Here is a 24,669-nt window from a genome sequence, read left to right as displayed (position 1 = left end):
CTCTAATCTGTATATTCCTAGAAATTTTGGATTTTAGAAATTATACCGTTCTGTAATGTCAAGAATTTTATTCAGTTTTGGTGAGTGTTTGTGACTTGGAGGTGGACAGCATTAAGCAATGTCTCGCATCTGCTTGCCATGAAGTTTGTCGCAAAGCTAGGTTTTATGCCTTCACATCGTTTATGCACTAAAACCAGATTTTTAGTCTATTTTGGTCCTTAATATCTAAGATATCCAAATTGATGTGAGAGATGGCAAAATGTATGTGGCCAAACCACTTAAGATGCTAAGCATATAAGGCATTCATAATCTCAAGTTTCTGATGAAGCATGATTAATGGGATCCTTTCTTCCAGTTTGCAGCCACACATTTGATCATAGCATGATTGTTACGCTGAAGTCATTGCAGATCATAAATATTTAGGGTCCATGTCTCCCTATATTGATAAATAGGTCAAATGATTTTTTTTAGGTTTATGCATATTTTGTTGCAAAGTGCAGAGGTTGTATGAATTATAAAGATCTGCATCCTTTGATAATTTAAAGCAGGAAAAATAAAGTATAAAATTAGTAATAATAGTACCATTTAGTGACATCTATATACTTGTACACTAAGGCATTTCATGTTCATACGCAAGTTAACATACATTAATAAAAATGAAATTGTCCGATCACAAAAAAATGTTGATTGGTGTCACAAAACCAAAATTAATAAACGTTTCATTCATAAGTTTTATGTAAATGCAAGACAAAAACTTTAACATTCACAAACGTTGTTTTATTCATATAAATATTAACAATTTGGTTATTTTATAAAATTTGTTGTAAATATGGTCATAAAGAAATGAAAAGAAAGCAGAAATCAATTTGCCTGAGTGTGTGTGAGAAAGTAAGCAGTCATCCTCTCCCCTTTTTATTTCTAGCTAGTGATATTAGTTTAAATTACCTTCCTTGAAAATTAAATATATTTTAAAGAAAGATTTTTTTGTAATGTATCTTGTTTTTTATTAAATCAAATTTTCTATAATAAAAGCTGAACGTCTGTGTGTGTGTCTGGTCACGAATAGGCTCCTATATGGTTGACTATTATAGAAAACTGATGACATATAATGATAGATGTATCAAGACACAGGAATGGGTATGTTTGATCTGGCATAATGATGATTCATTAAAATTGTGGAATCTGCGTATGTGCCTGGTCCACAAAGTATGGAAATAAAAAATTAAAAAAAACGTTTACAAGTGTTTTTGATATAGATGTGCATAATAATACTTTTTTAAGTATGTTTTAAGGGATGTATAATTTAAGTATGTTTTAGGGATGTATAATAAAGTTGTGGGGTCTGCGTTCGTGCCTGGCCTCCATAGAATGGAAATAGGCACAAACTTTAATAAAGACTTTTCATATCTATCTGCGTAAGTATACTTTGATAATTATGTTTCAGTTTGAAGAAATATGGTATAATAAAATTATTGGGTGTTCGTTCGCGCCTGACAAAGTTTAACAAGGTTTTTTTAATATAGATCCACAGAATATTGTGATAAGTGTTTCAGTTTGAACAGGTATGGTATAATAAATTATGGGGTTTATCTATTTTATTTTTACTTTCATCATATTTTGCTTTGGTTTTGATACCCCCAAATTCGAAGCTATCTCTTTACAACCCTTCCTTTTCATAACCTATCATACTGTCATAAATCAGAGTCCATTTTCTGTAGGCTGTTTTTGAACCCAGTCAACGACTGGTACTTTTGCTAGTATATATATATATATATATATATATATATATATGTGAAAATGTGTGTGTGTGTGTGTGTGTGTGTTTGTATGTCTCGCAAAAACTTTTGACAGAGGTGACAGATTTTCACAAGTTCGGTATCATTTTGATACTCAACATCTTGGACGACAAATATCGAATAATTGGCCAAAAACATTAATTCCTTCACTGGACCCTTTTCTACAAGGAGGGGTGGAGAAAAAATGGTTCCTTCGTTTTCTCTCCTCCTGCTACTACGAAAATGACGTCATGTTTGACCTAGATAACATTGACGTTAGTTAAACCACCTGCAAGTGTTTTTACAACAAAAATGGCCCTCTCGTGACAACGACCGGTTCTACACATGCGTCAGATTACGTCATGGCTTTAAATAGTTAAAAAAACTGATTAAATTTCATGTACGTCGTGTTAGGTCAGTTTATTAACGCGTTAGTTCATTATCTAAGTTTTGGGTTCGAATCGTGGTGTGAGATGTCTTTTTTTTTTTTTTTTTTTTAAATTTAAATATTGAACCAGTGTTATTTAAGCTATTCATGTAACGTTCGTTTTTCTGTTTTTTTTTTTTTTTTTACTTCGCTTATCCACCCTGACCACACACCCAAAAACACCCGGGTACCCACTGATTTTTTAAATTTTAATATCGAAACAGGCTTATTTAAGCCATTTTTCACATGTTCGTTTTTCTGTTTTCATCGTTCGTTTGCCTTACGTTAGTTTTTTTTTTCGATGTTTTGATTACTCCTCCCTTCCCCCCCACTTAAGTTTTACCGTTTTCTTTTTTTACTTCGCTTATAACAAACAAACCTGGTCATTGACGACGTCGTCGTTGTAATGCTCGACGACTTCCGTGCACGCACCTGTCAATTTGGTTCTTAAATAAATTCAAACATCTTTCACTAACTCATTCTGGCTGGCTGATTTTATTTTCAAACTTCGCCTTAGGGCTTTTGGGTTCGACCCCCCCCCCCCCCCCGGTTTCTTTTTTATTTAACACCACACACACCTACAAACACCCGGACAACGCCAGGTACCCCCGCTAGTATATATATAAAAGCGAAAATGTATGTATGTTCACTTTTTATGTATGTCTGCAAAAGGCTTTTTTCGTCAGCCTTCTCGCTCAGCTCGCTTCTTCTTAAAACTTTTTATATCACGTCTAAATGATAATGTATACGACTTAAGAATGGGGAGTCGCGTGTGTATTTAATTTGCCAGACTTTCATGCGCTATTTTTTCCAGATATTTCGATCGCCACATGTTTCTTTCGCTTTTCAGTATAAAACAAGCGAAAACTGGCTTGCAGCCACGTCATGGTCAAACATCACGTGACTTAAGTTTCTCGCACCTGTCAATTTCATTTTATAAACATTAAATTAAGATGCTTTTTATTCCTCATCTCTTGTGGCCGAGATGGTTTAGTCCCAGGGTTTTTTTCCATTTCGTTTCCACCTTCACGTCAAATTTTCGGGGTTCAAGCCTACTTTCCTACTAAAACTTTTTTTCTTTTACACCTCCAAACACCCGGTCAATGTTTTTTTTTTTTCAAACAGGGTTGTTTTGAGATCTCATTACATTGTTGGAATGGTGAGTGGGGGGGGGGGGCTCTCAAAACCAATTGTGTTTAGCTTAACATTTTACGGCATTTTTACAGCACTAGTATTGCCGTAAAACTGCAGTTAAGTATCTGGTGTATTTATTGATGTAGCCCTGTCCGAAAGGAAATTAAGCATTTGTCCAAGATTGGCTGTCTTTATTTAGTTCTATTTTAACAGGTTTTTATGTTTTTATTTTTTAAAGTTTTTATTTAGTTATTTATTTCTTTTTAGAGGCAATGAACTTGTGATTAAAATAAATCAAAAATATTATTAAATATGTGGGATATTCTAAGGATTAATTTTTAGCATTTATAATTTAAAGACAATTTCTTGCATATGGCCTCGTTTATATGGCATAATTTAGAGGTCAAATTTTCACAAATTCTGTGCATTAAAATTAGACTGTATTTTGGCAATAATGCATCAAATGCTGTCTTTTAAGTAGTCTATTGTGCCTGGTTTATCAGCATAGACATACCCCCCCCCCCCATCTAATCACATGAAGCTGGTCAGTTGATAGGTTCATTTTGTCAAATATTTTTCTCAGTAAATTGATTGTGCAATTTTCAAACCCTGCTTAGGTGTCTGTCTTTTCATGATAAATTTCCAATCCAAACTGAACTCAATAACTGATAGTTGCCAAATCGGCAAAATAGTTGTCAATTAGAAGTTTGACGTCTGTGTATACACACACACACATATATATAAAGCAAACATTGTTAAAATAAAGATTTTTCTGCTTATCTTTTTGATTTTTCTAATGATCTTTTTAGTGTTACAATAAAAAAAAAACAATGTATGTTCCATATCATGAACATTTCCGATTTGCTTTTGTCTGACAAATATTTAACAAAGAATTGAAAACATCCACGATACATATGGAACATTTTTTTTTTTATTTTACCAGAAAAAACATCAGAAAACTTGAAAACCCCAAAAAAGGTATAATTAAGCAAATGAATTATTTTTCAATGTTTGCTTGAATGAAAAATATATATATGAGAATGTGTATGTGAGGACAACTCTAAACCTATATACTCAACAAATTTTTGATCTACAGACTTGAAATTTGGTATATAGGGTATTCAGACATGTTGAAAACTTTAATTTAAGGGATCAAAAATGAAAAATTGGTACTTGGGAGTCATGTTTGTTTGTCAACTGTTTCACAGCTGTGCATGCATTAATCATTCACATGACAGCTTCCTTATATAAGAATAAGTAGGTTTGAAAATACTTTTTTAAAGTCATGGCAAGCTGGCCTAATGGTTATTGTACTTGACTCACTGTTTCGATCTCAGTTCAGTTTTTGTAAGAATAAAAAAAAAAACATAGCTGTTTAGAAAAAATGACTCACATGTACATGTCTCGGTTTCTTCCGTGTTTTTTTTTTTTTTTTTTTTAAATAAGGAATTTAACATTACATTTAATACCAGGCAACACTTAGTATATCTGTTAGTATATATAAAAGTGACCATGTCTGTGTGTGTGTGCAGAACAGTTTATACCAAACTACTTTGTCAACTTTTGGTCTAGAGACTTGAAACTTTATATATGGGGGTATTTCACCTGTGAGACATATTCAATTTGTTCTTTTAGCTGGAAAAAATAGCTGTTAAGGGGTCAAAATTGAAACTTGACAAGCATAAGTAAACTTCACGTGTATCCTTTACATATGCGCAAATATACATTTATATGTTTAACTGCGTTGATTTTTAAAGTTTTGATATGCATGTGTCCTTAAGTCACATGGTAGTGAATACCTGGAGAGCTGATATTTTGACGTTGATTCTAGCTGATGGTGCTCAAGTCATTCACGCACGCACACACAACTTTTGAAATTACTACTACATATTGTGTGCAATAATATAGAAAACCAAGTATAAATTAGATCCAAGAATCTTTAGAAAATGAATGGAAAATGTGGATAATCACATTGAATCCAAATAATGTTGCACATTACTAATCTTTTGATCACTTGGTAGAAAGATATTTTTGGAGTGAAATGAAAGAAGTTGGTGTGGGAGTAGGTTGTAAGGAAAAGAGGGAAGATTAAGTAGATATGAGTTAGTGAGGGGGAGGTGACTTCAAATGTGTGAGCTGACCAGAAAGGTTTGTAGGGTTGAATGAAAAGGTTTATTGCTTTGATGTTTGTAGCAGGTGTAGGGGAGGAAAATGGGTGATAGAAGTCAGTTAATGGTAGGAAACATGAAACCTAATTTAAGTTGAGGAAAAAGAAATAAAATATCTATTAAATGTGTTTGAGAGATGTGTGTGTGTTGGGGATATTTTTTATTTATATTTTTATACTTGTACTATAAAGGTTGTCTGTTCTGCAATGCAATTGAAAACGGTTTTATCACAAGATCAAACAACTTTTCACTCTTAAAATTTTATGAGGAATCCCAAGGTGCTATTAGTTTTATTATTAGGGCATATTACAATGATACTGTGGGGCTTGTTTTTGCATGCATACAAAAATAGCAGAAGGCAAAATGTTTTACTTTATTAACTTTTGAACAATTGGAATAAAATCTGCATTATGATTGAATAAAACAAGTTTTTAATTTTTGCATTTTTAATTATTTAAAATTTCTGTATGCCACCATTTGTTTTTAAGTATCACTTTCATTCCCAGGAAATGGCTGTGTATGCCTGTCTGTCCAGAAACTTTGCAACTTTTTTTTTTTTTTTTTTTTACTGCATTTATTCAATGCTTTCCGCTCTCCTATATACTGATTTTTTTTTTTTTATCACCCTCTTTTTTATCAGATGAAATATAGAAAATTTCCAATTGATTAAATCAAGCCTATTTAGTTCCGGTTTCATTTTGTGTGTGAATATTGAGAAAACTATCACTTCAATTTTATTTTCTAAAATGAACAATTTAAATGTATAATCACATAGGAAATATGAATATATTTTATTTTAACTAGTTGCTTAAAAATTAAACTAGATAAATATACAGTTAGAAATACAGGACCTCTCCCTCAAAAAAACATCAACAAAACTAAATGGTTAATTTAAAGTGTTTAATTTGCTTTCTGTAAGCCGTTACATAATATGCAAAGCCAATTTCTAGCTGCCCTTTGAATGATTTCTCATAGATTATCGTTCCAACCTTTTATCAACAGCCTTGACCCCCATATTTTCATTTTATTTCAAAATTATAATTCTCAAATTGTACATAAAATGAAGTAAAACATTTCCTTTAAGTTGATGTCATGTGTGGATATTGACTCAACAATGATAATGTATGACCTTTAATCAAAATGAAGTATACTTATCCAAATACTGTGTATTTTGGTTTCAGAATAGACCCATTCTGAATAAACCATATATATACTAGCAGTGAGACTCTGGATTAAATTAGGATAAACCAATGTTCCATACTTCCAATAATGTTTCATTGAAAGTGGTGAAATTGCTAATTTTTCAATCAAATCAATTCATTGCATGCTCCAATCAGGCACTGACAATCATGACGTGTGTGTGTGTGTGTGTGTGTGTGTGTGTGTGTGTGTGTGTGTGTGTGTGTGTGTGTGTGTGTGTGTGTGTGTGTGTGAGATTCACATGCCTCCCTGCAGTGACTTGGTTCATAATACATTGTCTACTTTGCACTGTAGAGAACCTACAGTTGATTTTATTAAATTATTTTTATATAATGGATTTTATTAAAGTTTCCAAAAACAGAAAATCTGTACTCCTATAATCATTTTTGTGTATTGATATTCATATTAAAAACCCTTTTCTATTTATTTAAAAAGAAAATAATTTTCTTATATGGGTCGTGTAATTGCATTCATCTGCAAAAGATCTAGCTAATTTGCATCTTTTAAACATTCATTTTAATTCTCTGTTAGTTTTTTTTTTTCTTATGGAATGATCATCTTTAGTTAACTATTGCGTGTAATTAATTATATTCATGCAGATATTCTACATGACTTATACTTGCGTAATATTTGCATAAAAGTTTATAGTAAACACAAACCTTTCTATATATATTTATGTAAGCATATAGATATTTGTTTTAAAAAATTTATTTACTAAACTCTTGTCAGTTTTAGGTTTACAAACATGAAACTTTATATTTGGGTTTTAAAGGGAGAAATTGGTGCAAAAATGAAACTCTTTTTAAAAAATGGAATTTGCCAGGTGATGGTCGAACCACAGCATTACGAATATGCATGTGTAACATAATAGCTATTGGTTCATGTTTTAATTTTTAACCTTGTAGCAAATGTTTTCATAGTACAGGCATTAATGTTAAAGGAAAAAGTAAATTGTAAGCTAGACGCTTTGGTTTCGATTCTCGGTGGTGGCGCACAAATCATTTTCTTTTTTTTTTTTAAATCATTACTATATATTGGGTCCAATATAATAATATAAAATCGCATATTTTATGACCAGGCAATGCTGGGTGGCCTGCTAGTAAAAAAAAATATAAAATAAAATTAACATTAAAGCCTTTATGTGTTCAATTTAATGATAATGTTTACTGTATGCACAGCATGTTTCATATGAACAGATCTAGCAAAAAATATGTATACTTTAACTAAACATTGCAATTTTAAATTAGATTGTAAAATCACAATTGAATTAAAATAAAATAGAAGTAAGATTAAAAAATAATGTAATTAAAACTTGGGAGAAATATTATTCTAGGTTTTTTTTTTTTTTTTTTTTTTTTTTTTTTTTAATATAAGAGATTGGATAAAAAAATTGTCAGAAAGTGGCCATAATAAATTCACATTGGATTGAAGGAGCCACGATCTGATAAAATGACAATGCTTGATGGGCTTTAAAATCAAACCAAATTATATCTATAAAAAAATGTGGAATTACTTAAACTGTATATAATATTATGTAGATGTTGCCAATGCTAAAAATATTTAACCTGATAATACCATTGTAACACAAGAAGGAGCAGATGTTAGTTTGGTAACAAAAGTCGAGAGTGGATGGTATAAGGTTAGGGAACTTCTGCCATTAACCAATAGTGTGTGCTGACCAAAAGAGTATATCAGGCATGTGCATGCAGTGCGATGTATGGAAGTAAAATCTGGATATTGAGAGTTGAGGACACGTGTTGCATAAAGAGAAATGATATGATGGATGTGTAACGTGAGTCTTAAAGGCACGTAGACTTGATGATTTCAGAGGAAGATAAGATCTGGCGATGTAAGATGTTTGCAGAACAGTAACACATTGTTGGGTTGGTCACATTAAAAGAAGGGATGAAAGTTAAGGTAGTAGTGTCAATTGTAAGGAGAGGCCAAAAAGATAAGGATGAATTTGAAAGAATAGATGTTGTAGCAGGATCAGTTGGTAAAGTAAGGCCTAGGAAAACATGGAAGAAAGTGATAAGAATGGACTTCAGATAAATGGTAAATAGACCTGGCCAAAGATAGGTTAAATCAATTTCTAAAACTAAGTCATTTGATACGTGCCTGTTGAACCGAATATAATGATCCTAGTTAGGATTGTGAAAAAAAAAGAAAAAGAATAACTTGTAAAAACAAGTCATATTTTGATTCTAAATTCTTTTATCTTAGTGTTTCACTTTAGAAACTTATTTAAGCATATTGTAAGAAAAAGTAAATTACTTATTGAAAATATTTTTTGTTTATTTTGGACAGTATCTGTTTGTGTTCTTGCTTTTTTTTCAGATGGTATGCAAGTAACATACCAAGAACCCCAATACTGGAGTTCAATTGTCTACTATGAATTAAACAGCCGCGTTGGAGAAGCCTTCCATGCTTCTAACACCAGTATTGTCGTCGATGGATTTACAGACCCTTCCAATAATGCACAGCGGTTTTGTCTTGGTCTTCTATCAAATGTTAATAGAAATTCTACCATAGAGAATACTAGAAGACACATTGGAAAAGGTAAGTGTTTCTTCTTTAAAAATTAAACATTTTTTTTCTCTTTTCATGGAAACTCATTCTTTTGGAGAAGTTGAAATATTTGATCATAGTGTAAAATGATTTTGGATACAGATACTCTTTATAACTCTATCACTCTTTCTCTACATCTAGAGTTATTTGTATAGTAGCTATGTCAGATTCATGTTATATAGCAATGAATGTTGGGCTTTCACCCAGTCCTCTCTTGCCCAACTACAGAACAGTGATATACATGATTAGATGGATCTGCAACGTGAAATCTAACTAAACACAGCACATCAGGCTAAAGGATTTGTTGAAAGCACTACACTTGCTCAGCAGAGGTTATCCTTAGGATAAACTGATTAGCCTAGTATAATAATGTGGAGTGTGCATCCTTCTGGATAAACAACTGTCGAAACATGGATGCCTTAAACCACTGGAAGATTGGCTGCATAAGGAAAACTTAGGAGTAATAATTAAACAAGACTGCACAGTGAAATCTGGGGACAATTGACTGGATGAACTGTGAGAACTGTTATATGAATAGAAGTCTGGTTCAACATAGTTTTGCCGATTAACCAATTTGCTTGACTTTAGATTATGTTAATGTTTTTAAAAAAAAAATGACAGACAGAATCTGTCTGCTTGCTGTTTTAATGAATTCAATTTATGTATACTTAGATATATCGATGCCCACCATTCAGTTTACAGTATTCAATGTTTTTATCAGATAATAAATATATGTTGTTGGCAAAACATTTTTCCTCTTAAAAACATAGGATGATGTGTTGACAAAATTCAGCTGATAATGCCATAAAAATGCAATCAACTTTGTCATAAGATTTTTTTTTTTTTTTTTTAAATAAACTTAGCATAAAAACATCTGATATAGAGAAACAGATGCCATTCCTAGATTTAGCAATGCAAAAATACCCTAAATCCCTTGTAGAAATCTAGATGCAGGTTTATACTTTGTAATGGCCATTTCATCAAATAAATGTAACATTACAAACTGGTAGCATTTTTCATATTTGCTGATTTATATCAAATGAACATTTTCATGATTGCTAATGAATTCCCATCAAGATGGAATAGTTCTGCTAAATGGTACTCATTGGTGGATTTTTAAGTGTTCAATACTATCAAACTTTCTATTAGTGAAAATAGTCATTTCTGTTTGAAGAACTTTCAATGTTAAATTCATTATTAACAATTTTTTGATATATATATTAGTCATCCATAGACAGTTTGTATGTATCACAGCTCTCTAGCGTGCTTATCCCAAGCCTGGGATCAAACCAACAACTATTGAATTGATAGTCAATAACTATTCAGCAGACCACTAGTTCAGGCACTGTCAGCAATGATATTTAACAATGCTTAAAATAAACATTGATTGCTACTTTCACAGTGTTCCATTTGTTTATTTATTGGGGCAATTAATCAGAATCAGCAATTTGAAAAAATCAGAACTTTTGGGGATATTGGAATTGATATTGAAATCAGGGAAAATTGTGCCTATTTTCTGATGTCAAAAACAATTCCTTTGTCTTTTTGGTCCCCCAATTTATCAAAGAGGGACCTATGATTTCAGTGGCATCTGTGTCCGTCCGTTAGTCCAGACGATTGCCAGATAATTGTTCATTAGTTTTTCCTGAAATTTTGCCACAAATTGTATTTCATTAAATAGATGTACACAGTAAAAAAAAATTTTTTTGCAAAAATTCCCATTGCGTCCCCAGGGGCTCAGAAAAGGTCAAAAATGCCCCCAAAATGACACGTTTTGCCCCATAACATTTGATCCATCCATTACATTTTTCTGAAACTTGGCCAAAATGTGAAGCCCATTGTTCTTAATATAAATCCAGTATGGTTGACCGGGGACTTTTTAGTGCTAAAAATGCCTCTTTTTGTGGCTCTTTATTCATATTTCTTGAGAAAAACTTTGTCTTACTATATAGTGGTTTTTCATGGTGGTCAACTCAAATATACATGTGTTAAGGCCTGAAACTGCACTGTTAAGCATTTACACTGGGATTCAGCATCCCCACACTTAGAGCTAAAAAAACATGCCTTTTTGGAGCTCTTTTTTTCATATTACTCAAAATCTTTATGTATGTCTATATAGTGGCTTTTCATGGTGCTGAATTCAAATATACGTCTTAAGGCGTGAAACTGTACCGTTTGTCCATTTTCACTGGGATTCTGCATTCCTAGGAGCTCAAAAGGGGTCACAAATGCCCCAAAATTGCAAAAAATGACACTTTTTTCCCTATCCATTAGATTTTTCTGAAACTTGGCGAAATGTGAAGGCAATGTTGGCCCTTCACACTTCTCACATTCATCATTTCTTCATTATTTTGTGTGGCATCATATCTCAAATGTAGCACCAGAGGGGACCACATGCACAGCTTGTTTTATTTGATTTTGTTTAAAACAAAACTCGGTCGTAAAATATGTATAAATATGATTTTAATTTGTCTAGATTTTGTATAGATGATTTTAAAGTTGAAAAAAAAAAAAAAAAAAAATATTTGGATGCCATCAGCGAGAACCGAAAGCAAAACTGTAGCATTCAAAGCTGGTGATGTTACCACTGTAACAACGTGACACGCACATGAACTGATTAAAAATAAACTAGGATGAATGTACAAAATGTGTAACGATATTTTTCAATTTTAACCCATCTTTGACCCCTTAAAAACTATTTTAATCAGTTAAAGACCCATAAAAGAACGATCCATAAAAATCTAATCATTTGAGGCTTCTAGTGCTGCTCTGCATCTTTTAGTTTCGGAAGAGATAGTTTGAAAATATGGAGACAGACATAATGAGATCATTAAATTAGATTTATTATCTGACAAAAACATTGTCAATGAAATATTTTGTGTACATTGTTCTATTGCATACACCAGTTTTCATAAATGTAGAGGAGATTGATCACACAAGGCTGTGTTGGAGGTCAATAGATTTATGTGAATATCAATCTCCTGTGTACTTTCTGAGTAGTGTCTCACCTAATTTTTCTGTATCTTTCCTTAGCTAACAGAACAATTTCTTTCTATTAACTACTATTAATTACTTTTAACTACCTACTTTGGGATGCAGGGAAGTCATTTTTAATTGTTTTGCTTTATTTGCACATTTTTCAAACTTATACAGAAAGTAACAATAGCATGTAACAATAAAAAGTCGAAAGTTTGCTAGTGAGAAACAAGTGATATTTTTGTCAGCTAAAAAACATTTTGGTTTGACTTTGAAAATTTGAAGTAATTTTAGAAATATGAAATTTTAAGTTAGCTTGTCTAAAAGATGAGACTGACAACTTTACAGAATCTCAGTTTATAGTCTTTTGTCTCCTCAAATAATTGGTTTTCTTGTTTCTACATGAACTATACAAATTAAATTCCTAAAAATTCGCAATAATTAATAAATTCATAAAGCAAATATTAAATTATTGGCATTTTCATAGATTTTTAAGATTATCTTTAAACATTTATTATATATATATAAATAGTAATTTTGATGCAGAATTTTTTTTTAAACTGACTTTGTACCGTTTATCTATTTAGAAAGTTAATTTTGTCTTATTGTTAATGTAATAGCAGCTTGTACATTTTCAAATACTATTATTTTTCTTACTGATGTTTTTTTTAAACTTAAAATATTTTGTCCTTACTAAATTTAAGCAAATGATTTTAATTCATGATTGAAGAAATTTATAAGTAAATTTGTGATTATTTTGATGGTTTGTTTTTTTTATCTAAAATTAATATTTTAGTACTAATTTTTGTTTTATTTTATTTTTTTAAACCATTATAGGTGTACACTTATATTACGTTGGTGGGGAGATGTTTGCAGAATGCCTCAGTGACAGCAGCATTTTTGTACAGAGCAGAAACTGCAACTATCATCATGGCTTCCACCCCACCACAGTGTGCAAGATCCCACCCGGTTGCAGCCTAAAGATATTCAATAACCAGGAATTTGCACAGCTGCTCAGCCAGTCAGTTAACCACGGCTTTGAATCTGTCTATGAACTAACAAAAATGTGCACAATTCGCATGAGCTTTGTCAAAGGTTGGGGCGCAGAGTATCACCGGCAGGATGTGACCAGTACTCCTTGCTGGATTGAGATCCACTTAAATGGGCCGCTGCAGTGGCTTGACAAGGTGCTCTCACAAATGGGACCACCCCACAATCCTATCTCTTCTGTGTCCTGATCAGTCGTCAGCTCATATCTGTCATCATCATCGTTGTCGTCATTGTTGTTTTCGTCGTTGTCTGGAGACTCTTGCCACTGCAACAGCCACACCCGTCTGTATGTTTTTTTTTTTTTTTTTTGTCATCAGTTCATTCATGGTATCTTTTAATATAGCAACCCTGCAATTGCATATACATTAAGATGAGAAAATAAACTGATAACCAAACAATCAAATATGATACAATGACAAACAATAGAAATGTTAAAGAAAAAACAAAAACGGTTCTTCTTTCCATTGCATATTTTAAAGTTATTTTTACCATTTTGCATCTTCTCCCAATTTGTAAATTTTTTTTTTTTTTTTTTTTTTTTTTTTTTTTTACAAAGATTGAAAAAAAATTTTTTCCGCTTTCATGAAGTTCAGTGAAGGGGGGTGGGTGGGAGTCAAATAGTTCTGTATTTTTAAGGAATGAAGCCTATCAAGAAAAAAGTTTTTTTTTCTTTTTTTTTTTTTTTAAATACCAAAAGAGAGAATTGGTTCTCATGTTTGATTCATGTTTTTTTTCTGTTTTTATGAACCAAATAACAAAAACCAATGCTCAAACTTGTTCCCTTTCTGCTTTTTGTCTCATTCAGAAAGAAACTTATTGCTGTGCAATAAGCTGCCAAGGTTAAAAAAAAAAAAAAAAACCTATATATATATATACACATTCACACACACACATATACATAAAATTCAAAATTACAAGTGTTACCCACCCTCTTTTTTTTTTTTTCTTTTAATATAAATATATATCTATATATTTTGGAATTTGGGATGGATTGACATTTGTCTTTGCATGTGTTGACATATACAAGAACAAAGACTAAAAACAGCCACACTATTATGAAATGTTTTATAAATCTTAACATTTCTGTCAATGCATATTCATTATCATTTCTCATTGCTACCACTTTTCTTTTCATAACATCCAGATGTTTTCATTTAAACAACTGAAAAAGTTTGTAATTTTTATTTTTCAAAAATTTTTTTATCTTGACTGAAATATTTTCTGTATTATTGAAAAAACAAACAAACAAATAAAACAAACAAACTGGGGTGACACATAGGTAAGAAAAGAATATCCATTTTCAATCAATGGTTAGGGTTTATTTTTTTCTTTTTTCTCTTTTTTTTTTTTCTTTTAAAATCCTATTCTATTAATTTTAATTTTTGTAATTTTTCTCCTAAATAATTTTCGACTAGCCATTAAAAAAACATCATTTTCAGATAGTCTAAGTTTATTCAATACCCCTCTCCCTTTTTTAAAATAAAAATCTATCTAGTTCTTTCATTTATAAAACATATTTTACTGTTGTGGAAGTTCACATGTCAGTCTTCTCCTTCCACTACTCCAACAATTTTTCTTTTTTAATGGGAGGGGAGTAAGAATAAAACAAGCTGCATAACGGGTCCAGAACAATGTCCCCACTCTTACTGTTTAAGTTCTTTGTATTATATTAAATTTGTCTCTGTCCTGTGTCAGTTGGAAGTACACGATCTGGAATTTCATATCCCTGAAAATGAATAGATAATTGAACTAATTCTATATACCTGGCCCGATTACATCCTTTTTTTAAGGAGTTATTTATAATTTAAGTTTCAATCTTTGTGTCATTTGTACCATAAGCAGTTCTTTATGTTGGCAAGTTCTGAAAAAAAAAAATTGCATAATGAGTTAAGTACATTTCAAATGAATCTGGACTGAATACTTAAACTGTTTCCTAATAAAAAAAAATGTTAAGACCTGGCATATCAAGAGATATTAAAAAGAAAAATTGCCCAAACTTCAATCATGGTTGAAGATTTTTTTTTTTTTTACACAAATTATTTTCTAATAAAAATATTTGCATCAATAATTTCTATAAATTTAAAACTTAGCTATATTCATATATAGGAATGATGCCAGAGAAAAATTTCTTGATTAAAAAAACAAAAAAACACATTTTGGAGCGAAAATCAGCAAAATATGCATTTTATATTTTAAAAAAAATTTAACTAATTTTTTTGCTAATAAAAACTTTTTTGTCTTAGAATTGTAACATCCTTTTTTTTTTTTTTCCATAATCTAAAAAATTTAGTTTGAAAAGTAATTCATGCCATTTACTTATTTGTAAATTCTAAAATAAAAGAAATGAATACTATTGAAATTCAGTAATTAAAATCGATTGAGTTGTACTTTTTAAAGGAAAGTAGAAACAACAAAGTAGCTATGTCTGTTTTCTCCATCTGCAGTAACGCATAAAATATTCATCTATTTTCAGTTTATATATACAATGATTTCATTTTGCTTTTGACAAAATATTTTTCTACAAAATTTTTTAAACCTTTTTAAAAAATATCTTTTTATTGTTTTGAAATTCAGATCATTTCTCAAATCCATGCTTTTAATTATCAAAACCATTGGTTTTAGCTTGATTTAACATCTTTAAAAATCTTTGTTGCTATTATTGCAACTGATGACCTTTGTAACATCTTTTAGAATAGTAATTGTTATTTTTGCAGCTAGGCGATCCAGAAGATCTATTTAAAATGTCAAATAAATTTTTATCAATTTTAAGATTTTGATTTTAAGTCATTGAAAATACTAAGCTATCAGTAATGTTCTAAACTATTTTTACTTTAACAGAAAGAAAATTTTAAATACTAGAAATAATAACAATGGAAATATAACAATATTTTTTATCATCTGCATACAATGTTAATCTATCTGCTAAAACCTTCTGTGTATACAGCAAACTGCTCAAAATTGTCTCTAACACTGCCTTATATCATTTCAGTTACCTCTATTTAAAACCAAAACTTCTGTCATGATTATCTCCCCTTCCTTTCATCTGAATTCTTCAAAATCTATTTAACCATTACTGTGCTGATTAAACTGATCTGCACTCTGGTGCAGATTCTGAATTTTGCTAAAATTGGCTGATCCATCAAATTTGCCATCAGAATTACCAAAATACTTGTCTAATAGATTAGTTTCTGCTATTTTGCTTTAATTGTTGAAATTAAAACTTTCAGAGAGTAATAAATTATAAAAAATTAACTTGTTTCCTATGTAACCAGTTCATAAGCACAAGCCTCACTTTCCTGAATGTGGGATTTAATTTACCAATTAGAAGTTTTGTTTTAAATTAATAGGAAATTGTGAATCTTACCGTTTTTAATCATGTAATATAGATTTGTAGTTTTGTATTCTGCATAAGCACTTCATATTAGTTCATGATTTGTTTATTTTCTAGTTATTAGAATGCAATAGTTTATATGTATATTACGTATTAAAGTACTGAATTTATCCAGATTACATGAATATAAATATAATTTTTTTATCATAAAAATTTTATATTTTCCAAAAAATATTAATGTATTTTAACAATATTTACGTAAGAATAATTTATATAATTTTGATAATTGAAAATGAATACATAGATAAATATTAAAATAGGAAATATATATATATATATATATATATATATATATATATATATAACATTCTCTCTTGGTGTTTTGCATTTTCTATTCTAATCTATTCTAAAGATAAATTAGTCTTTTAAAGATATTTCTCGGTGAATAAAAATAGACACTATGGATGCACAATGCTTTTTTTTTTTTTTTTTTTTTTTTTTTGACTTGTATTCATTTATTAATAATACAGTGCACATAGGTAACAAATGTGCATATGGATTTTTAGGGGTTATGGCCTGGTCCCCAGGAACTTCATTACCTGATAAAGACTTTACTAAAAAGGAAAATGGTATAATCCTCGTATGAAATGATTAATGTTCAACAGAGTAAATAACATTTTATGAAATATTTAATTTTCCGATTGCTGAGCACAACTCAAATTGAAAAGAATAAATGCAAAAATATAATCTACGTATATATATTTTTTCACTATCATTTAGGCTAAGAAATACACTTATATAAAGTTTACAAAATATATAAGAAAAAGAAGTCTAAATCGACTAATTTCAATAAAATGTTATTGTTCCTGACAATTCATACAATCGACCAATTGGTAATTTTATAGAATCTCTCGCGTTGCCAATTGGGTGTTTTTGTGTATGATTTGAAAACCTGTTGTAAATATATATTGTATAATTCCAGTCTGTCGCTCGGCTCTGCATTGAAGTTCAGCAAATCTTTTAAATGCAGCATGAGTGCAGGACAACCAGCTGGAATGCATGCGATTTTTGTGGCCGTGAACTAAATTTAGTGCAGAGTCTCTCAGAATATGATCCTGAGTGACTTCCACAGCACATACAACTACGTTTGGTTCCACGATAGGGTCGTATAAATATTAAAGGAATTTTATCATTACCTTGGAAAAAGTATAATTATTGAATGACAATTTATTTAAATCCAGTCTCGGTCATTAATATCCAAACACAATTTTTTTTTTTTTTTTTTTTTAATAACTTGATAAATTCTTCTGTGTTCTAGTTATAATTTGTGTAGTCTTTTTCAATAAGGGCAATTTTTTTTTTTTTTTTTTTTTTTTTTTTTTACAGCATCTAGAATTCTTAAATGGTCACTCATCTAAGTCCCAACCAGGCTCAACATCACTTAACATTAGTGGTCTGACTGAAACCGGTGTGACAATCCGATTTAACTGTAATACAAAAGGACTATTTTTATATATAAAAACAAAAAAAAAAAACAACTAGCTGTCCTGACCCAGTGTTGCTCAGAAGTATTTGTAATATGTTCGAAGCTCCTCTTAATTTTTGAATATATTAATAGCTGTTTTTTCTTATAACTGAAATAGATCATTGGATTCTATTTTTTTTTTTATTAATAACCTAATAAGTGGATTTTTAATTTACTGGTCATAATAACCTAATAAGTGGATTTTTAATTTACCGGTCATAATTAAAAAAATGTCTTCATCTTAACGGTTGTCCAGGCGGGACCCCATAATTTAAAAAGCAAATTGTAGAAATGTATGTCAAATAAAAAATTTGCTAGTCAGTATTAAGTTTCAGATATAATCTTACATGCTATTTAAGTTCAACATTAAAAATGAACAAGATGTTAGATTTTCAAATCAATTTGATTTCTAAGTAGGTTTGTTTGTTATGAAGCCTCTGGTGTTAAATCAGTATACAAATTTTATCGCAAATTACAAAAGAAAACCATGATTCTATTCTGCTTACACATTCACCTGTTGAAACAAAACAAAAAAAATTCAAATATCAAACCAAAGTGTAAACATGAAAACAATCTACAAATTAAAATGAAAATTTATAAGTAAAAGTCTTCATTTTAAATTGTAGAAAATTTTTTACTTTTACATTTTTTTAATCATTTTGGTAGAAAAGAATTTGTAAAACAGCTTATTTCTGCTACCCTTTCTTTTCTTCTGCTGTCTATAAAAAATGCTTAAAAAGATTATATGAAATCTACCCCCCCCCCCTTTTTTTTTTTTTTTAAATAAAAGAAAACAGAATAAAGACGCATTCAAACTTTGGTATCATGCTTGAGAGGCCTTTTAGTATTAATGTTATTGTAGATATTAAACTTTTGTTTTATCTAACAAGCTTATATACATCCCTCCCATGTCAAATGTCTCCTCTTCATGCTTATCAATGTCCAGTGGTCATGATGAAAAATATTGCTGAATCCTGCTTGAGCGTTCTACATAATTTAGCTATCCTGTGTAATTATAAACAGAAAACCATATGACATTCTTTTGATGCAGCAAAGCATAACCATCTGATAGATCTATTTAATCGGAAGTTATGCATGGTCATCGCTTAATACAATCATATAGAACACTCGTAATCCTGGCCTTTGGCAAAATATACCAATTAAGCTTTGCTGACAAAGTGATCAGTATTGTTTTACATGTAGCAAATTTGTCAGATACCAAATGAAAAAAAAAAGCATTTTATATAGTACAGCTATTTACGATTCATTTTCTATGGAATGAAAAAAAAAAAAAAAATAGCTATAAAATTGTTTGAGAAAAAGGCCTTTTCATGGTATTATTTTTTTCCTAAATATTTTAATTTTTTTATTTGAAAACCATACTCCAAACTATTGAAAAAAAAAAAAAAAAGTTGAATATTTTGATTCTCTTCTTTCCTTCATTCTGCTTCTTCCCTTCCCTTGTTCACCTTGTCACTTTCATTTTTATACTATTGTATTTAGATTATATTAAACATTTTTTTATTTAAAGATTTTGTTTATTCTGCTAAAGCAGTATTACTAGATTTTCCATATCCAGATTTGCTTGATTACAGCAGTCATACTAAGACTTATGAATCATACCATCTGTCACCAACATGTGCACACATCAGATTTCAGTATAAATGAAGAGGCATGCCGATTTACCAGTTGATCCTCTATGGCTGTGAGATGTGGCCAATGAGGATGGACGATCATTTTAAGTCTTTAACAATGGCTGCCTCAGCCATCTTAAGTGTTGCCAGCAGTCTGATCGTGCCGACTTCTCTGCCAACACCTCAGCCTGAAGTTCCATCTATTCATCTTTTTGTAGCAACATCTTCAATTGTTTTGGAATGCAGCTCATTACCCAAAGGGGCAGTGCGTGACTTATCGGTGGATGATAGCCTCAGGAAGGACTTGGCTGTACTTTTAGATTCATGGGTGATTGGTTACTCATTTCATACAACTTTGTTTAGGACTGCTGTGCATGGGCTGCCATTGTTCAGAAAGTGATTATAGGTAAGAGAGGAGTTAGCTTGATGAGGATGAATGTCATTGTAGCCATAGACATATATAAGATGACTGCAAATCTATTTATATGGAAAAGGCTTATCCATATGTTTCAGCATATTGTATAGCTTTTTCAAAGATTTAAAATCAAAGAGGAATAAGATGCTTTCACATTGGAGATGGCAAAACAAAATAATGGACAGGAAGAAAGTGTTGCGCTAAATTGATTCATGATGACTCTCCTCCACTTCCAGCTTTCTTTCATATTCGATGTGTATAAAGTCTAACCCATATATATATATATATATATATATATATGAATAAACATTTTATCATGGTCATATTTGTGCCATACAGTCATATATATATATATATATATTGGTGATTACAGTATCTCCACAAATAATTCTCTCAAGTTTCGTGTTCTGCATCAAATAGCCCCTCAAATGGCTTGGAAGGCCATTAGCTGATTTACAGGGACAATGAGACACACATGCACACACACATTAAGACTAGTAACTGTGTAGAACTTTTATTATTTTGATAGGTTTGCTTTGCTTAAAGATTATACCATTATCAGATTCATTCATTCATATATATATATATATATATATATATATATATATATATATAATTTAGGAATTTTAAATTTGTGATTTGAAAAACTTAAATTTCAAATATAGAAATTTTATTGTATGCAAGACAAAGAATGCAGTATAGTAAAATAGTAATTCATTTTTTTTTTTATTTTGGCACAATGGTTAGAAGAAATAAAAAGGTATAATTAGCAATGCTTTTATATTCAACAATATTTGTATGAAGAATGCTGGCTAAATACACACGCTTATAATGTGAGATATTTTTCTCTGAAATTGATATTAAAAGCCTACTTTTTCTCTTAAAAATTATTAAAATGAACTTGATATATTCAGTCATATATGCGAACGACTACATGAAGGTTAACTAATTTTCATATTTCTTTAAAAAAATGTGCATTAATTACTTCATTTTTTATGAATCATCTTATTAGATGATTAATTTCGTTTTACTATTATGCTGAATTCTATTCATGCAGTTTCTACACTGCATGGTTGCGTAGAATTTAAGCTGAAAAAGTTCTAGTACATGGAAATATTTGTATATGTCTATATATAAATGACCTTGTTGGTGTGCGTGCGTGAATATTTGGTTTAGAGTTGAAATTTAATATATAGGGTATTTTGACCTTTAAATTTGGTTTTTAGCTTAGGTTAAAATTGAAAACAAAATAGTTTACTATGGCAGGATAAGTGTAATGAAACATTACTCTTGCTGTTACTTTTGCACATGTGCAAAATTAAATATTCATAGGTCAGAGTTGCTTAATTTGTAATCTTTCATATCCATCAGAGAGGAATAAGATACTCAGATGGTAAAGATACTGGGAAATAAATAGCTATTACTGATTTGAATTCTAGTGGATAGTACCCAAGACATGTTTTTATAATTTTTTTAAATCATTACTATATCTTGGATAATAGAGAATTTGCTCTATAATAAGAAATTTGCATGAATTAAAATATATTTATGCATATTTTATGACCGGGCAACATGCTAGTGTGTGTGTGTGTGTATATATATATATATATATATATATAGAGAGAGAGAGAGAATAAATGATAAAAATTTATATTCCAAAATTCATTATGTTGACCATCTTATTTATTCCTTTAAATCAGTCGATTTATACAATTCTTGACAGTATGTTTCGTAGCGCAACATCAATCACTTAATTATTATATCCCAAAACAGATACTTTCTAGAATTGTATAAATCGACTGATATAAAGGAATAAACTAGAAGATTGTCAACATCATAAATTTTGGAATATAGATTTGTCATTTATTCTATATACGGCTCTGCAATCACATTGAGCTTCTTATATAAGGATTGATATATAATAAAATATATTTCTACAGAAATATATATATATATATATATATGGTGCGTCATTGGAAACGGATGATGCTTTTTGAATAGTCCTTGCTCTCCTTGAGTAAGGGATAGGGAGTGAGGAAGGTGATCGTTAAACCTGCTTAAGATGTGTTTAGTTTGTTGTTATTTGTTTTGTTTTCCTTAACAACATCCGTTTCCTGTCACTCACCATATATATATATATATATATATATATATATATATATATATATAAAAACAAACTTATTTTTCTATAATTAAATACTGACCCCTCTTCCCCACTTAATTGTGAATTCTGCGACCCTATAGTGTGTTTTTATCTTCTTCCTGTATAGGAATGAACAAATCAAACTTTGAGTGAATAACGTTTTTAATCCTGACATTGGTTTTGCTTTTCTAGAATAGTGGTTCCTCTTTGATTTAGTAACAAACGAATACTCAACTTGAATTCTAACCAGAAATTAGTTTTGAATTGATGTTTTAAAAGCTTCAAAATCATTTGAATTTCCTGCGCTAAACATTGCTGTCAAGCATGTTTGTTTTTATTATTGCACATAAAAAAACTAACCCTCTCCACATATTCATTTATGATTGTAGGAAATTCAAAAAGTTATTTTGAAGCCTTTAAATTAGTGAATAAAGTTATTTATGGCTGAAATTAAAATTTATCGGCTTAAGTTAAGTATTATAGTTTATTATTATTATTATTATTATTACAATACCTAAATCTTGTGTGAACTTTTAGCCACACTGGTTTTAAACTAAAAAAAGAAAGAAAAAAAAACATTGATTTCTTAAAATCTCAGGAATTTATTTTTTACCTTTTTTTCATTAATTAGCCTAATGGCAAAATGTTTTGTTGATATCAACAAAATAAAGTATGTTTGCAAAAGGTATGGTTTTCAAATAAAATTGCATATATATTTTTCTTAAATCTTTCTCTTCAGCTTTTTTTCCTTTCCCTACATCCTTCATGTCACCTTGCATGCCCAACGTCTAAGGTATGCTGTCCATTTCAGTCAGGGTCTCAGTGTTGGTGGTCACGTACCTCTGAACACTGCATACGTTTCCGGCCATAGCATTTATATAACTTTTCAAGTACTGTCATCCTCATTATCAGGTTTGGACTCTTCCAAAGATAGGATGTGTTTATCACCTTTGGTTAAAATAGTCTGTCTATATCAACATTGCTTTATGAATCCTTCACACTTGTTTTTAGTTTGCATTTAGACAAAATTCATTTTACTATGATCCATCACGATTGGTCCATAGTTCATTGTACAAAGAACATCGATTTTTTTTTTTTTTTTTTTTTTTTTTTTTTTTTTTTTAAACTAGTTTTTAGTCTGAGATGACTCTTTCATATGCTCATTATGACCATTCTTATAAATTTGAATGTAAATATCTACTTGTACTGATCTTATAATTAAAATAACAATTTACAAACATCATGGCTTTTTTCTGATTCTTCAGACAATGATCGTCTTTTCAACTTGAACCCAAATTATTTACATGTTTTGAACAATTATTCTAATTGTAGTTGTTACACTCTGCAATGTAAATAATACTTCATCTTTGAAATATTGATTGCAATTATTTCTGTATAAAACACTGGTTATTAAAAAAAAATTAAATATCTGACAGAATTAAATAACAGATGGCCATTTATCTAATTTTTAATTTTAACTCTTTGAATTAAATGAACTCTTTCATTAAACACTAAATTATAAACTTTTTTAGCCATTAAAATTTTACCAAGGAGGTTCAGTTTATTAAGCAAATTACCATAAAATGATATGGAGGTGATATTTTTCTGAAAAATTATCACTTTCAAAATTATTTTAATTTAATTTTGAGGGTGTGGGTATGAAAACTGTTCACATTGCTAAAGACCAAATTCAAAAATTATTAAAAATAATTTAAAACAACTTTATACAAATTTTAGAGGAATTTTTTATGTAAATTAAATTTTAAACAGGATTATTTTGGTAAACATTGGTCAAAAATCAAATATTTTAATTTTTTACTTTAAATCTTTAAAATTAAATTTATCCTGAACATTTGATGTTTAATTTTCTTAAGGGGCCACTGCCATTTAATTCTGCCATTTTATTCCTCGCTTGTATTTCATGTTTTTTAATAAAAGAACCCTTTGTCCATTCTCAGATTCCAGGGGTTCTCAAATTTAAAAATCTGTATGATTTTAGTATAAAATATTTCTTCCCTACACCCCTTATGTTAGTATTCAAAATGTAAAAATATTGGAAGAATTTTCTATGTCTACAAATAAAGAAATTTCGATGCTTTGAAATTTAATGTGATTTATTACATCTATTGTTAATGTCAGTAGTTAGATCAATTAAATGAAATTTCCAAGTGTCTATGGATAATTGAAGATTTGGAAATGTTTGTTTTCCTGTCATAATTTTAAAATTATTTCTTTGGAATTGTGTATTAGAAATTGATCAGATGATTAAAATTAAAATTCCTATAAAGAAAGAAATGATGAAATTTAAACGTTTTAAAATTTA

General features: G+C 29.9%; 1 protein-coding gene across 3 annotated transcripts in view; it reads left to right on the top strand.

The window, feature by feature from the left end:
- The window catches only part of LOC145277775 (protein mothers against dpp-like), a 118,975-nt gene extending 96,613 nt beyond the window's left edge, over positions 1-22,362 (top strand). For 2 of the 3 annotated variants that reach the window (XM_080129523.1, XM_080129524.1), the window contains exons 5-6: positions 9,042-9,263; positions 13,086-22,362. In XM_080129523.1, the coding sequence (XP_079985649.1) occupies positions 9,042-9,263; positions 13,086-13,486 (623 nt within the window). In that variant the 3' untranslated portion in view covers positions 13,487-22,362. The remainder of the gene's footprint in view (positions 1-9,041; positions 9,264-13,085) is intronic. The other variant, XM_080129525.1, reaches the window with a different exon arrangement.
- Positions 22,363-24,669: the final 2,307 nt, after the last annotated feature.

The sequence above is a fragment of the Euprymna scolopes genome, chromosome 6, assembly GCF_053919585.1.
Source record: "Euprymna scolopes isolate OS-2025 chromosome 6, ASM5391958v1, whole genome shotgun sequence".
In the NCBI taxonomy this organism is placed as follows: Eukaryota; Metazoa; Mollusca; class Cephalopoda; order Sepiida; family Sepiolidae; genus Euprymna; species Euprymna scolopes.
Note: the sequence above shows the minus strand (reverse complement) of the source record. Positions and strands in the feature narration are given on the sequence as shown.